The sequence below is a fragment of the Drosophila serrata genome, unplaced genomic scaffold (assembly GCF_035046125.1).
Source record: "Drosophila serrata isolate PLE 108 unplaced genomic scaffold, ASM3504612v1 contig_334, whole genome shotgun sequence".
NCBI classification, from domain to species: domain Eukaryota; kingdom Metazoa; phylum Arthropoda; class Insecta; order Diptera; family Drosophilidae; genus Drosophila; species Drosophila serrata.
Window position 1 is genome coordinate 2,580,274 of NW_028257232.1, and position 14,900 is coordinate 2,595,173.

The 14,900-nt window shown below is 42.1% G+C and overlaps 3 protein-coding genes across 12 annotated transcripts in view; 1 reads left to right on the forward strand and 2 right to left on the reverse strand.

Annotated features, from left to right (window-relative positions):
• LOC110177919 (uncharacterized) overlaps positions 1-1,822 on the forward strand; it is a 65,722-nt gene extending 63,900 nt beyond the window's left edge. For 7 of the 10 annotated variants that reach the window (XM_086837618.1, XM_086837622.1, XM_086837617.1 and 4 more), the window contains 2 exons: positions 862-1,123; positions 1,196-1,822. In XM_086837618.1, coding sequence (XP_086693744.1) covers positions 932-1,123; positions 1,196-1,657 — 654 coding nt within the window. In that variant the 5' untranslated portion in view covers positions 862-931 and the 3' untranslated portion in view covers positions 1,658-1,822. The remainder of the gene's footprint in view (positions 1-861; positions 1,124-1,195) is intronic. The other 3 variants (XM_086837625.1, XM_086837616.1, XM_086837624.1) reach the window with 1 other exon arrangement.
• Positions 1,823-2,124: 302 nt separating this feature from the next.
• On the reverse strand, positions 2,125-10,637 carry Dhit (regulator of G protein signaling double hit). The gene is made up of 6 exons (XM_020944872.2): positions 8,757-10,637; positions 7,575-7,926; positions 5,181-5,258; positions 5,043-5,104; positions 4,694-4,982; positions 2,125-4,631 (listed from the first exon to the last, which is right to left on the reverse strand). Exons 2-6 carry the CDS (start codon positions 7,916-7,918, stop codon positions 4,547-4,549), a joined length of 858 nt encoding a protein of 285 aa, XP_020800531.1. The 5' UTR covers positions 7,919-7,926; positions 8,757-10,637; the 3' UTR covers positions 2,125-4,546.
• Positions 10,638-12,025: 1,388 nt separating this feature from the next.
• Positions 12,026-14,850, reverse strand: LOC110177904 (ribosome biogenesis protein BOP1 homolog). The gene is made up of 5 exons (XM_020944873.2): positions 14,651-14,850; positions 13,253-14,582; positions 12,706-13,193; positions 12,342-12,637; positions 12,026-12,280 (listed from the first exon to the last, which is right to left on the reverse strand). Exons 1-5 carry the CDS (start codon positions 14,747-14,749, stop codon positions 12,127-12,129), a joined length of 2,367 nt encoding a protein of 788 aa, XP_020800532.2. The 5' UTR covers positions 14,750-14,850; the 3' UTR covers positions 12,026-12,126.
• Positions 14,851-14,900: the final 50 nt, after the last annotated feature.

The following is a 14,900-nucleotide window of genomic DNA, read 5'->3' on the forward strand; positions in this document are numbered from 1 at the left end:
CTTCGCACATGTGTGCTTATGATTCCCAACTGTGTTCTAACATCTCCGGAACGAAGTGACTGCTGCCGGCCAAGTATCAGAAATGTGTTGTGTTACAAAAGTTGCAAGTCATTGTTTATTAGTGTCCAAAATTAGTAACTGATCATACATACTTACTTATTGGTCATAGATACTTACTGTTCAGAGTTACTCAATGTTCAAAGTTACTTAATGGTCATAGATACTTACTGTTCAGAATTACTTACTAGTCATAAAAATATCAATAAATATCGATTCAAAGAGTGCGATTATTTTAAGCTTACTCTTTAATTTCCTTTCTTGTTTAAAACTTATTTATTTTTAGGTTTAACAAAGATATACGAAGTTTACGGTTTTCCTTGTCACACTCTTATGTTTTAAAAAAAGTACCTATAGATAAAAAATAAAGGGTTTTTATTTTTATTTATATTATATATCGAACTTTGCTTAAAATATTGACACTGTATTGTTATATGTATTGGTATTTCCACCCATCCATTCTTGGATCTGACTTTAAATACATCGCTTAAGTTCGGTTTCCTACAAGGTGTAAAATTCTCACGTAGGCACGGCAGTGCAATCTTTACACGTTGGCGGCGCTTTATGTAAAATAATTTTAAAATTAATATTAAATACTTGTTTAACGATACTATCTAAAAAATAAAAATTGGTTAAGTTTACAATTAGATTTGTTGTTTCTAAAATGTAATTTTAATTATAAAATTTATGCGCTATTTCCTCTTTTATGTACTGTTTATAATTATTATTATCATTTAAAATGTGTAAATTATTATACTAACATTCCCTAATCCTCCCATCCTTTCATTTTATTTTTTCCCAAAGGCTCCCTGGTAACCTACCTTACCTACCTTCCAATCGACAACTGCGCTGCTTTAGATAACTATTTTATAAGATGGCCTCTACATTAAGATTCAAAAATTTAACCCAGGACTCCATCATGATGAGGTTTATGCTTGAAAACCCTGATGTGGCTAGGGGCTTTGCCAAGGGCGATCGTGTTGTGATTGCCGAGAAGTGGCAGAAATTACACCAAGAATTAAACTCGGCAGGTCCTCCCACTAAACACCTGCAAGCATGGAAGAAGGTAAGTGGTAGAAATACATTTAAATCAATACTTGAAATAAAGAAAATTCATTCGATTTTGAATCCCTTTAAGATTTGGGTAAATCGGCAAAATTCAATTCGTGCAAAGCTAGCAAAGGATCCCTTTGGCGATAAACTGTCCAGCAGTGAGAAGGCGGTGGCCAGCATCTGTGAGTTGCACATTTCGAAGCAGGAAGTCAATAGGAGCCGCAGGATCAAGACCGTCCTCAAGAAGGAGCCCCAGGACAAGAAGCCCTTTGTCAAAAAGGAGCCTCTGTCAGAGGACGAAAAGGAGAACCACCTGAATGAAACAGAGGACACCAAGTTCCCCTTGCCTGGATTCTCCGCATACTTTTCCACCCAACACGGATCCTTACCCCTTACTTCCGACTCAAATCTAGAGATAGGGAAAATTCTTCAAACTATTGTTTCTCAGCAAGCCGAGCATTATCGCAAAATAGAGGCAATCGAAGAAAAAAAACTAGAAGTAACCAAGAAAATTTCGGAAAATTTTGCCAAGCTAGTCAATAAATAAAGAAGAAATGGAACAAATGGAATATGGATTATTCAAACCTGAATATAGGTGAAAAAGTTTGAAACTAACAGAAGTATCTAAAGGCTACAGAAAATTAAATAAACCTGAATATGGTTGTGATCAAAGGTTTCCTTTGAAATGAAATAAATTGAATTGAAATTGAAATTAAAATAAGCATTTGGAAAGTATAAAAAGTAATGTACTTAAATTCTTTATAAATGAATAATAAAATAAACGAAAAAACCATTTATGTGTTTTAGCTTTCGAAATATTTTAAAATAGTTTTAAACACTTTCTGATAGACTATCCTACATACATGCAATATTTTTCTAACATTATTCGTTATTGTAGATAAGATTTTAAGATAAATTATGATATTTTTTAATATTTCCCTACATATATTAAAATTAGAATATTTTCAATAGATCTAGACCCCCCAAGGATCCCGAAAGTAGTACAAGAACGTGTTCAAAGTTCAAATTTGAGTTTTATTTTCATGTTGGTTTATTGTTGCAATATATTAAATGTTTAAAACTAAATTTAGGCTTAGTTTAATCATTTTGATTTCTTTGTATTTATTGATCTTGCCGTGTGTTTTTTTTTTGTTTTTCATTTGCATTTACTCATTAGTTGTTGATTTTTGTAATAAATTTTATTTATGCTTTTTAACTGGTCGAAACTTTTCACTAATGCTTGATTACGCTTGTTTTTGTTTTGTTTTTCTTTGTTTTTTTTTTTTTTTTGTACATATACGCTATGTAAGTAGTATATATATATATATGCATGTATCGTGTGTAGGTGTAATGTGTGTGTGTGCGAGTGTGGCGGTGTGTAAAACTAATCAAAACAAACAACAATCGTATTTTAAACATACTTATATTCTGTATATTCTGTGTTCTTTTGTTCTCAAAAAGTCTTATATATCATCTGTGTCCATACTCCAAAGGAAAGAAACCGAAGAGAAACATTCACTGGAAAACATTTCCTTGCTCCTTACAGGACATTCTTTGTTTGTGTGTGTGTGTGTGTGTTTATAATCTGATTGCCTAAAATTAATTTAACAAACCATGGAAACTGACGGGGATTTCGGTTTCGGGCCTCCTCTACTATAAATGGAGCAAAAGCGTTTGTCGAATTCTCAATTCCAAGTAGCAGCCTGAGTTTTGAAGGACTAGAAAGGAGGAAGCTGGTGAGTCTGAGAGGCTTTATAGAATAAAAAACAACTCATATTTGAGGGGAACTGGAAGTTGCTTAAATGCTAGATAAAGTCAATGTTCAAGTGTGTTTTTTTGTGTTTGTTTTGTTGAGTTATTGGTGTCCTTGTGTCCGTGTCGATAGATGCATTAAAACTAGGCACACCAACTAGCTACGAAAAACATTCCCCGGCTCCCCGCAACAAAGGTACACACACAGGAATCGCTTGTACTTATTTGTTTAAAAACATTTTGGTGCCTTGAAAACACACTGTGACAACCCAAAAGTGTTAACGAAACCAACTTAAGATCGAAGAATACATATTGTTAACTTTTTTTCGAGCAGGAATTTGCCATAATCCTGACTCTAATTTCGCCTCATCTTTTTTATGTTTTTGTATTTGTTTTTAGTTTTCAATTCGACAACTTTGTTTTTTTTTTTTTGACTAAAATTTTAACATAACCATACTTTTGTGTTGTTGTTTTTTGTTTTTGTTATTTATAATACTGTTCTTCCATATATATTTTCTTTGTAAGTTTTGTTTTTAATGCAGAAATGGGATAATGTGAGAGGAAACTCTTGGAACATTCGCCTGGCATTATATACTCGTATTATAAGAGGATATATCTCTTGCAAAGTTCTGATTTTTTGTTTTGTTTTGTTTTCTTGGCAGTGATATTGCGAAACGTTCTTCTTTCGACTTGGAAATCAGCTCTCGACATCGAAATAATATATAGTACACGTTATAATTATGCGTTTTGTTCCAGCTTGTTGTTGTTCTTTTTGGGTTTCCTTCGGATCGTTAAGACGTTATATAGGGGTTTATATATTGTGTGGTCTGTCTGGTTCCAGAGTACAGCTCAAGGATGGGACTTTGTAGAGGGAGAGAAAGGACTCGATCCTCTATGGGCCTTATACGAAAGTAGAAAGTGTTGTGTGTTCTTTTGCCGTCTGCTGTGGTATTTACAAAATGCTTCGATGTCATTACTCGTATGACCTAAAACGATTTCTTCAAAACTAGTCAAGTTAAATGTCTCTATATATCTTCTGTATATATATATCTGTATATATATGCTGGTGTGTATATATATATAAGTTTATAAATTTATGTAATACGTTTAAAAAGATTTTTTGGTTTCATTTCTTTGTTTTTCTTTTCGGTCGTTTTTGGAAAAAGTATTTCTGTTTAAGTTTACTTATCGGTTAGCGGGTTCCGTAATCTTTGTTGCAATTTGATTAATACGTCTCTTAAATCACTAGTATTACAATAGATGCTATTTGTGTCGCTCGTTTCGTGTTCACTTGCTATGTTTCTGGAACCGCTTTTTGTTTTGTGTTTGGAAAATGCTTTCTGTGGTCGCTCCTCTTGGCTCCTCTTAGTTTAAACGACTGACTAACTCTTTGGTTTGTTAACGACTAGAACGTAAGTAGAGAGAAGGAATCCGTTTCACGTATAATGCACATCTCGTCTGGGTCCTTCGCCGGCATCCGATTATCCTTCGTTGCTGCGAGCAAAACTTTTAAATGGTTCTACTAATGGATACATATTGCTTAGTCGATTGCCGCAGCGCCGGTGGCTGGATGAGGATGAGGTGGCCCAGTGAAATACTAATGAAGAGCAGCAACGGAAATCAACACAGCTCCATCGGAATCGTGAATCCGATCCTGGCTTTCCACCTGATCCTCCTTAGGTCTCTAGGTGGGACTATCCGCCTTGGAGCCGGCATTCGAGTTGTCTTGCAGTTGAGCGAGTGTCTTGAACTTTTGTGAGTTTAGGAATCTGTTGAGAAGGGGGAAATTAATTAAGGATGGAAAGATCCTTGAATCCAACAAACCACTCACCTCGGATATGAGTCTCTGTGCATCAGTGTGTAGATCTGGATTTGAGCTTCGTCGAAGGTGTGCGTCGTGGGCTCGATCATGTTGCGGTTGACAATCTCGCGGACCCGCGAATCCAGGGACACCTCCCGCGGCGACAGTATCGAGATGTAGTCCTCGTAGATGAGGCGCGCCTTCTCCTCCACAACCTCCGCGCTGCCCTCCTTCTTGAGGTCCTCGCAGGCCAGCCAGAACAGGATGTTCTCCTCGCTGAACTCGCTGCGCAGGAAGTTCTGGAACACCTTCCGACCGGCTGTGAATTAACGAATTAATATCATGGAGTTCAACTGGGGGCCCTCAGGAGACGACTCACCTGAGCTTTTCATCAGCTTGTCGAAGCTCTTGCCCCAGCTACGGATTTCCTCCAGTGTGGGCCTGAAAAATTGAATACATATGGGTTTGGGTATATATATATCCCTATATAGGGTTATGGGTGTTCCATTAAACTCACTGTTCGCCATCTAGGAATTCGGCATTAACGAGATCCCGCTTCGTGGGCGCATTTTCATCGGCATTCTTGATGGCCAGACTGCAAAAGATAAAGAGGCGTCCTTGTTAAATGTCGTTATATTTTGATTTTACAACCCATCAATCACCCTTTAAAGTAGACTACGATTTTATTCATCGCCGAGTTGCCGCTCGCCCAGCCTGACTCATTTTTAACTGCCACAAAAAATAGCATAAACGTGTAAATACGGTAGTCACCCGATAGAGTGGACAGGGACTTGGAGGTAATGACAGATAAATGTATGAGGGTATGGGGTAAGTGAAGCTAACCATATCTATGAGTAATCGATACAATCGTCACAAATTTAAGTAATGAAAGTAGGAGCAAATTAGCTTAGAAATAGAAAAAGCATATACAAGTAGCTACTATGTATTGGGATATACATAATATAAATTAATTTTTAAGTTTTTAAATTGAAATATGAATCAAAACAAAGGTCACAAAATGTTGAATATTCTTTTGGAAAAATCTAAGTTTAAAATACTTATAAATAAGTCAAAAAGGCATTAATTTCAATTCGGAAAGCTTTCCCATGCTAGTTTTTTGTGATTTAATAAATCTGCATACTCAACTTAAACTTTTAAATAATTTGATTTTTTTTTTTAATTTTTGACAATTTTAACGATGTAACCCCTTATAAAATTTTGGATAAATTTTGAAAATTTATATTTTGACCGGACATGGCTAGATCGATTCGCCTGAGGTCGGAACTAAAGCCTTTACTGAAATACAAGGTTCTGACTAAAATTGTAATCTTAGGGACAATATATTGCTTCCAATATTTACTACATAAATAATGTTAAACTCTCGTCATTAAATATTTAATTTTGATGACTGTAGCGAAGGACCACTGTACTTTGGCTAATGTCATATCGGTTTTGGGTTTCGAACACCAAAAGACAGACAGGGACGGCGCTAGCTGGAAGTGGAGCTGGAGCACTCGGCTCCGAACTTGACAAAGCTCCGTTATCTTTTCCGACTGACAGTTATCAGAGGCCCCCCCTGCTCCCCCTCCCATGCTCCACAATGTCCCGTACCTAATCAAAGTCACACAGCGCCGCTCACTACATACTTTCATATATTCATACATACATACATATGGACAAACATACGTACATACGGTACATTGTACATGTATATGAATCGAATTAGATGTGTGCCAACGGGATGGGGGTATTTTTTGGGGCGCCCAGTTCTGGATGCCAGCACACACAAAGGTGCGGAAGAGGAGGAGCAGGAGGACTGCGACAGGACTTTCGGTTTCATTCACGAAAACATGCAACACTTGGAGGAGTCGGAGTCCTCCGCGGAGGAGCCGCCACATACTTATTTATATTTGATTTGAAAAGTGCCCTCCAGAGAGCTTTTCGCTGCCCGACGACGACGACGGCGGCGGCGACGCGCGTTGCCTTGCTCCCGGAATTGTGAATGAACGAAGGAGAGCGCGCTAGCCAGATAAGAGAGGCGCCGAAGAGTGGGGCCAAAGAGCGAGCACAGCAAGGAAGCTAAGGGGGCCCCAACAGAGAGAGAGAGAGAGAGTGAGCTTTTTGGGCCATATGAGAGTCGGCGGCATTGCCAGCTGACACGAAAAAGGGCCATGTCCACCTCTCCGCTTCCAATTTCAACTTCCATATCCATGTCCGCGTCCATGTCCATGTCCATGTCAGTGGCCATAGCCAAAGCCGAAGCAGTAGTTAAAGCCATAGCAATAACCAATAGCTGCGGCTATTGGCCATGACTGCACTGGGCGAAAAGAGGGAGCATTTGAATAGGAAACTAGAGATTTTCTATTTCGAGGAGGGTTTAATTAGAAACGTTAAAGAAGGATCTTTTGGTATATTCTCATAATAATTATTAACTTTCTACTATTTTACTGTTTTTAAAAAACTAAATTATGAATGATCCATAATTTCATCAACTTTTAGTGGACATAATAAATAAAAGGCTAATTATAAGCAAGGTAAATCCTTAAAAATGCAAACAAAAGTATGCAACAAAATATTTAGAATCCGAAAAGGACTTGTTTCAAGCTAAAACCATTCGTAGCATACTTTTCAAGACCCCAAATCTTCAAAGAGTTCTCCAGCTAACCCCCAGAACCACTAGCCTGTTTCTCCCAGTGCAACCCACTTTGTATGTTTGGATGGAACTTACCACTTGGCCCTGTTGTCACGGTTTCAGTGGGTATTGGTTTGGTGTTGGCGTTGGCATTGTGGTGGTCGAGCGACGTGGAGCCAAGGAGGCAAAGCGTGGTAACGAGAAAGAATTGATTTCGTGTCAGGGGATTGGAGCATGAGAACAAGTGAGTGGGTAACGTAACTATCACCAGGTACTTACCAGGAGCAGGAGCAGCAGCAGCACCAGCAGAAGCAGCACGGCTTCTGTGACTGCGGCCGCTGCAACGTGGCCGCATTGGATTCCTGCAGCACATTGGACGTGGACCCGCCGCCGCCCACAGTGGGCGATACTCCGCCCAGGCTGCCTCCTCCTCCTCCTCCTCCGCCGACTATGCCTCCTCCGCCGGCGGTGCTTCCTCCGTTGCCATTCCCGTTGCCGTTGCCATTACCATTCCCGTTCCCATTGCCATTGTTGCCACTGTTGTTGGCCCCGCTCTGCTGGGAGGATGCAGTCATGCCGCGCAGTCGACAGCCACTGGGCAGCTCCGAAACGGTGCAGGACATGCCGCTACCTGTAACAAGGCAGACAAATTGAAATGTTAACCAAGGCAGGTGAGTGGTTCTCAGGTGGGAAGGGGATTATTGGGGAATTTCACAGTCGCACACCGAAAAATATAACCGAGAATTGGTCATCAATTAGGTAAGGTTCTTATCGGGAACTATCAATTCTTTAAATGAGTAATATTCTTCATTTGGGCATGTTTTCATTGTGTTTTAATTCATTATTTTGAAGCTTATTGAGTTGAGGTTCTGATGAACTCAATAAAAAGGTTAAGAAAAGAGTTACATTATCTCTTTTAAAACTATATTAGAGCAATTCTAAACTGTATATTTCTTCAGGAACTCTTAAAAATTTAAAAACACCAACAAGAGTCCATAAATATATAGTTTAGATTATAGTTTAGTAATGCTAAATTTATGTATTGAATTATTTAAAACCAATTTTAAAAGATTTTTGATAGTATTTATCGTTTTTAAAAGAAACTTTTTTAGTGCTGTTGATCTGATTTCATTGAATATATCAATCTAAAATAGAATTTTTAAAGAGAAATCCGAAAAAGTAATCCCTTGAATATTGTTAATAGAAATTAACTGTAAGATAGCTAAACTTGAACTTATTTTCTCGCTGTGCAATAGCACTTACCCCAATTTATACAGGTTGTCAATATTAATTAATACTCCTAAAGGTCAAACAATAACGGCTCTATTTAATTTTATCAGCTTTAGCTTAATAATGATGTGGTTTCGCGTTCACTTTATTCCCCGATCAATAATAAATCGTTTCGGGGGGTTTGTGTTTAGAAAAGTTCCGTTTCTTTTCTCACCGTGCTCCTACACTTACCTGCCCTTTGAAAGTTGAGGTTGACTCTGGCGGTGGCGATGGTAATGGAGCTGGGAACTGGCGGTGAGAGGGGAGACGGAGATGAAGATGGGCGCTGGAGATGGGTGGTGATGTGGTGGCGCTGCCCCAGCTGGCGGACCGCCCACTGCCACTGACCTGCCCACTCGCCCGTTCGCGCGACCTCTTCTCCCACTCTCTCTCTCTCTCTCTCTCTTCTGCTGGTGGCTCTCCTCTCTCCTGCGCTCGCTCTCCTTGTCCTCTTCCTTCGACTTCTTGGCCAGAGGTGGCGGGTGGGGGTAAGGGAGGAGAACGAGGCCGTTACGTATTTATGTTTTTGCTAATAATTTTTTATCGAAAGTTCCCACTCTCCGTGTCGTACTCGCTTTCGCTCTCTCTCTTTCGTTTCGGTCTCTCTGGTGCTCTTGATTTTAGTTTTCGTTTTGTTTTATTTTTTCTCAGCTTTTCCTTGGGGGATTTTACATGCCTTATTCTTCTACTTCTTATTCTTCTTCTTCTTCTTCTTGTTCTTCTTCTTCTTGTGCTATGTGGTTTCCACTGTGTTTCCCAGATTTCTCGATATTCGAGGAGTACGAATTTGTGGAATTGCCGAAATATTTCTGATCAGGTAGGTAATCCTTGGGTAACTGGTACTGGTAACTGGTCCTGATTGCAATGGTTACTTGGTGCTCGGTCCCTGCTGCTGCTGCTGCTGCTCCCTTTGCTTTCGCGTGGGCTGATTTTTGGTTGCTGCTGCTGCTGCTGGCTGGGTGGTACGGGTGGTACGGGTGGTGGTGGTGATTGTGGTGTTTTTGTTGTTGGTAGTGGTGCTGCCTGCGTATGGTGGTGCGCGCGGGTGGTGGCGGTGGCGCCTACGGCATTTACATTTACTCCGCTGCGGATTTACGGTCGGAAATCTATGGGGGCAAGAGAGAGATCCTATGGCCCCGTTAGCACCAAGGGGCACATTTCCACGGTGTTACGAAATTTATGAGCAGCTGGAGCTGCTGCCTTTTATTTATTTCTTGTGCCCGTGGTCACTCATTACACAGATGTATGTAGGTGGCAGCATTGTTTGGTCTGACAGGGCGTATGCGTGATTTTTGCTGCTGCCACTGCTGCTGCTGCTGATGCTGCTGCTGCTGCTGCTGATGTTTAGGTTGCTGCTGCAACAGCTGCAACATGTAGGCAGCTAATTGCACTTCTGGTCGTTGCACTTATCACAAATCAGCTGCTGCTTCGCCTGCTCCTTTGTTGACCACCTCTGGCTATCTCTGTCTCTATCTCATTGTTTTTCTGCTGCTCGCGAGGATTGCGGGGGACGACGACGCGCTCACTGGTACATATGTATGTATGTATGTATGTTTTTTTGGGAGCAACCAACGACGAGTACATACGAATTTTTGCCACTAGAATTGGATTCGAAATCGGAATCTGTGTGTGTGTGTGTGTGTGGGGTGTGTGTGTTTGTATGAGTGTAGTGTATATTTTCTTTTTTTTCGCCCCCGAAATTGTTTTGCTCGCACTTTGATTTTATATTTTCCCTGCTTTTGGGCTTTTTTTTCGAAATTTCAGCGATTTCGTGTGCGCGGAACTGCAATTATTTCTCCACCTCACTGGGGGCACTTTCACATCCCGATTTTCACATCTCGCCCTCGGCCATATTTTATTATTTTCCTGCTTTTTTCACGGGGGCTGGCTGCCATTCGATTCGATTGCTGCGTTCTGGTGTTCTGCGCTCTGCGATTTTCCTTGCTCAGAACAGAACGGAACAGAACGGAGCGGAGCGGAACGGAACCCAATCCTCGACAGGTCGGAGCGACTCGAGATTCTCTCCGCGACTGATTTCCAAGCAGTGCCGTGTCGCCCAGCTCTTGATTTTCCAATGCGCGCGCTCCTCTACCCAAAAGAATGCCATCGATGTGTGTGGGAGCTGAGGGAGGTGGGTGGTAGGAATCTCGGCGCGGGGAGCGTGCTGTGGGCTCCAAAAAGGTGGACGACGGAACGGAGAGAAAAGCTCGAGCGCATAGCTATACAGTTAGAATTCCTGGTGGTACACACCAGCAAGGCGCACGCGAGAGAGAAAGCCAAGCATGTGCGATGAAAGAGAAAAAAGCTCCGCTGGAATCCCCCAAAAGCTTGGGGGTCTCGCTAGCTTGGCAACTTTCGACAGGGTTGCACTGGTCAAGGGACCTTGATTTCGGGATCCCAAAAAACTTTACGAATCCCGCATATAAACAAACTGTTTAAATTTTGTCTCTCCTCCTAGAGCGATCCATGTGATTTTTGGAATAACACCCTATTTTGGATTAATAGAAGTGCCTGCAAAGTGCCAGATCAATCTTGTGGTAAAATAAAGGATAAAGTGAATTTATTAATATTAATTATTAAATATTATACTCAATAATATAGATGGTTTATATAAAATTCTAAAAAAAATTAAATAAATTTATTAAAAGAATTTATGTGATATTTTTTTTGACATATCTTACTTTAAAATACTCATTACAATGCCAAAATTTAATTAATTTCAATTCGAAAAGCATTCCTAGGCTAGTTTTTATTAGGTTAATAAATCTGCATTTAAAATTTGAAATTTAAAAAAATTTAAATTAAAAGACCAATTTTTGGCATTTTTCTCGATAAAATTTTTCCTTATAATATTTAAAAAAAATTGGCAAAAATGTATTTTCTTTCCTATATGCCTAGAAAGATTTGCCTGTTGATCCTGATCAAGAATATATATGATTTATAGGGTCGGAAATGAGTCCTTCACTTTGTTACAAGCTCCTGACTAAAACTATAATACCATTTTTTGAGTCGATATTTATCTATATTTTTATATGACAATTTGTTAAAATAATCAAAGCTTAAAAAACTCATAACTAAGTAAAACAAGCATTAATTTTAATTTTGAAAGCAGTCCCATGCTAGTTTTTGTTAGGCTAATAAATCTGCATACTTCATTTGAAATGTAAAAAAATTTAAATTTTTGGACAATTATTGACAATTCTAACGATGTAACCCCTTATAAAATTTTGAAAAAATGTTGAAAATTTATATTTCGACCAAACATGGCTAGATCGACTCTCCTGTTAGTTCTGATCAAGAGTATATATGATTTATAGGGTCGGAAATAGCTCCTTCATACCGTTTCAAGCTCCGACTAAAATTATAAGACCCTTGCTAGGGTGTATTAAATCATTCTAGTGCAAATGTCCCTTAAAACACTTAAAATCTCCCGAAATATAGTGCCAGAATAAAACACATCATTTTCATTCATTAAAAATTAGTATGTGTATTTATTTACTATATAAACTTCACAAAAACTGTCTGCAGAACCAACTAGCTTATAGGAATCGCTGCTCCTCATCTACGTGTATAGCCTGATGGTGCAGTCAGCGCCCGTGGAAAATACCCATGGCTGCACAGGATGCCAGCTCACGTCCAGCACACCGAACTCGTCGCGCTTCTCGTGCGTCTGCAGCTTTTTCAGCGGGACAATCAATGGATTCTGCAGCAAGTCACTGAAAACACACAAAAACGTTAACGGAAACTCGGAGGAAAAGATATCTCGAGGTCACTTACTTGTAGACCATGCCGTGGGAGACAATCACAGCCTGGTCATCGCTGCCAGAGGCAAAGAGCGGATAGCGGAGATGGAAGGCCACACTGCGCACGGCATTGCGATGGAGGCGCATGGTCTGATAAGGTTTGGTGGACAGATCCAAGTCGAACCAGAGCATCTTCTTGTCGTAGGTGGACACGAGTAGATTGTCGCCCTTGGGGTGGATGGACATGCCCGAAATCCACTTTGAGTTGGTCAACAGCTTCTTTACCAGCTCTTGCTTGACCAAGTCATAGATGCGAATGTTGTGCTGCGTCTGCAATGAAAGAAATGGCAAAATATAAGCAAGGAGAGCTTCGAGAAAGAGGTAACAAGGCAACCTACCGCCACAAAGAAGCACGGCTTCACCGGATGGAAGAGCACACACTGGATAAGGCCCTTGCTCTTGGAGAATGGAATCTGTGAGCGTCGCTTGGACAGTTGATGGATCAGGGCGGATCGGTTGGCGCCCTCTGGCATCACCGTGGCCAGATAGTCACCGCGCCCGTGCCAAGTTACTTGGCGAATGGGTTTAAAGTGCGTAATGACCACCCGGACGCCCTTCTCCTGCTCGTCAGCCTCTGCTGTGGACCACTGCACCGCCACCTTGATGCGCTCGCTCTCGATAACATCCTGTTTGGGCGCCTCGACCAGCAGGTCGTCAGTCTTCTTCACCAGCACCTTGTCGCCCACCTTGGGATTGACCAACAGCAGTCTGCTGCCAGTGGCCACCGCGATAATGGAAAGCTTGGGATTGGGGCACCAAGCAACGCAACGAACCACCTCGTCGGTCTCAATTGTGCGAATGCAACGGCCCGTAGCGATTTCCCAAACTGCAAGGATGAACATTAATATTATATCTTGAAAAAATACAGGGAGATATGAAACTTACTCTTGACGGTCTTGTCATCCGAGCCGGAGACAAGGTACTCGCCCTTGGGCTCCACGCTGACGGAGCGCACCAGATCGGTGTGACCGCGATAGACCAGACTCTCCACCGTGGGGAAGGGCTGCAGGTCACGCGGCGAAGGCAACTTGGGGATGAGGTATTCGGCATCGATGTTTAGTTTGACGCGCTTGGCACGCGGACAGAGATACAGGTCCAGGCAGCGCAGGAAGCGCTCGCGTAGGTATCTCGAGTAGGCGGGCACCTCGCGCAGCGACTTGAATTTCTGGGGCATAAAGTGGAGCTTACGTTTGTGCGGCTCGTCCTTAAGCTTGAGCCACTCCTTGGTTTCCTTGGCGTCGAACAAGTACTCTGGCGGCGGATTATATGACTCGGCATGGCCGGGCAGGTCGCGCTTGGGCGCTGAGACGGGATCGTGAATGCGACGCATATGCTCGCGACTGGTGTCAGTCTCCCACAGCATGTAGAACTTGGGTCCGCGCTTGGCCTGCTTCTCACGCTCCACTTCCTCGGTGGTCTTCATCCAGCCCATCTTGAGGGCGTGCACCATACGCGAGACCCGTTTCTTCTCGGACACGGAGGGCAGGAAAGAGCGTTTGTGGTCCGGCACATTCTTGATGGGCATTTTCTCCACCTCGGAGGTGAACCATTCGATCCAGGGAGCGTACTCATCGTGATCCTCGTTGGCAATGCGACCCTTGCTGATGCGCTTGATCAAGGCAATGTCCTCATCTGTGAGCCGTACTTCCTGGCCGGTCAGTGGATCCTTCACCGAGCGCCAGAAATCTGGATCCTCGATTTTGCGCAGAAACTCGTCAATGCGATCGCCCTGCTCCGGCTTCACTATTTTCTTGGCATCCCAATCGTAGCCGATGTGCTTGTATTCGTCGTACCAGTGCATGGGAATGTTGCCCACAGTGTTGCGTATATCCTCCTCGTCGGAGGTGTCCGAGTCCTGGTACTCCGGCTTGGATGGATCTCTCTTTGGGGGCTCATTAGTGCTGGATTTGTTTTCGCCGCTGCTACTGCTGCTGGGCTTGTCATCAACTGGGATTTTCTTGGATGTACTAGCAGCCTCTTCAATTTTCTCCTCCTCAGACTCATCTTCATCCTCCTCCTCCTCCTCTTCGTCTTCATCGTCGCTGTCTTCATCATCCTCAGCCGAACTGCCCCCCGCTTGTTTTCTGCCCAAGTAATTGCCCTCCTCGTCGCTCTCGAACTCCACTTCCTCATTGCTGTCCGATAGGTACTCCTGGTCTATACCCTCGTCATCGGTAGAGTCCTCGCCAGGATCCTTGACAGCTTGGAGCAGGTCCTTTAAAGAGCAAACATATGCAGGTCATTTTGGAAGAAACGTTTCTGGGTGTCACCAGGCGAACTTACCTCCTCTTCCTCGTTGTCAGAAGCCTCGGAGCTGGCGGCTACTTCATTGGTGGGCTCCGGCTCCTTTCCTTTGCGCTTAAGTGTTAGTTTTTTAGTCATTTTTATGGGAAAACAAAACTAACGCGGCGCACGTGTTGAAGTCAGCGGTAGTGATGGGCGTTGAAACATGATAACTAATCGGTTTCAGTGCCGCCACTGAAAGAGTTATCGATAACATTAAGAACGAAATTCGCTCAAAAATGATCAGTTT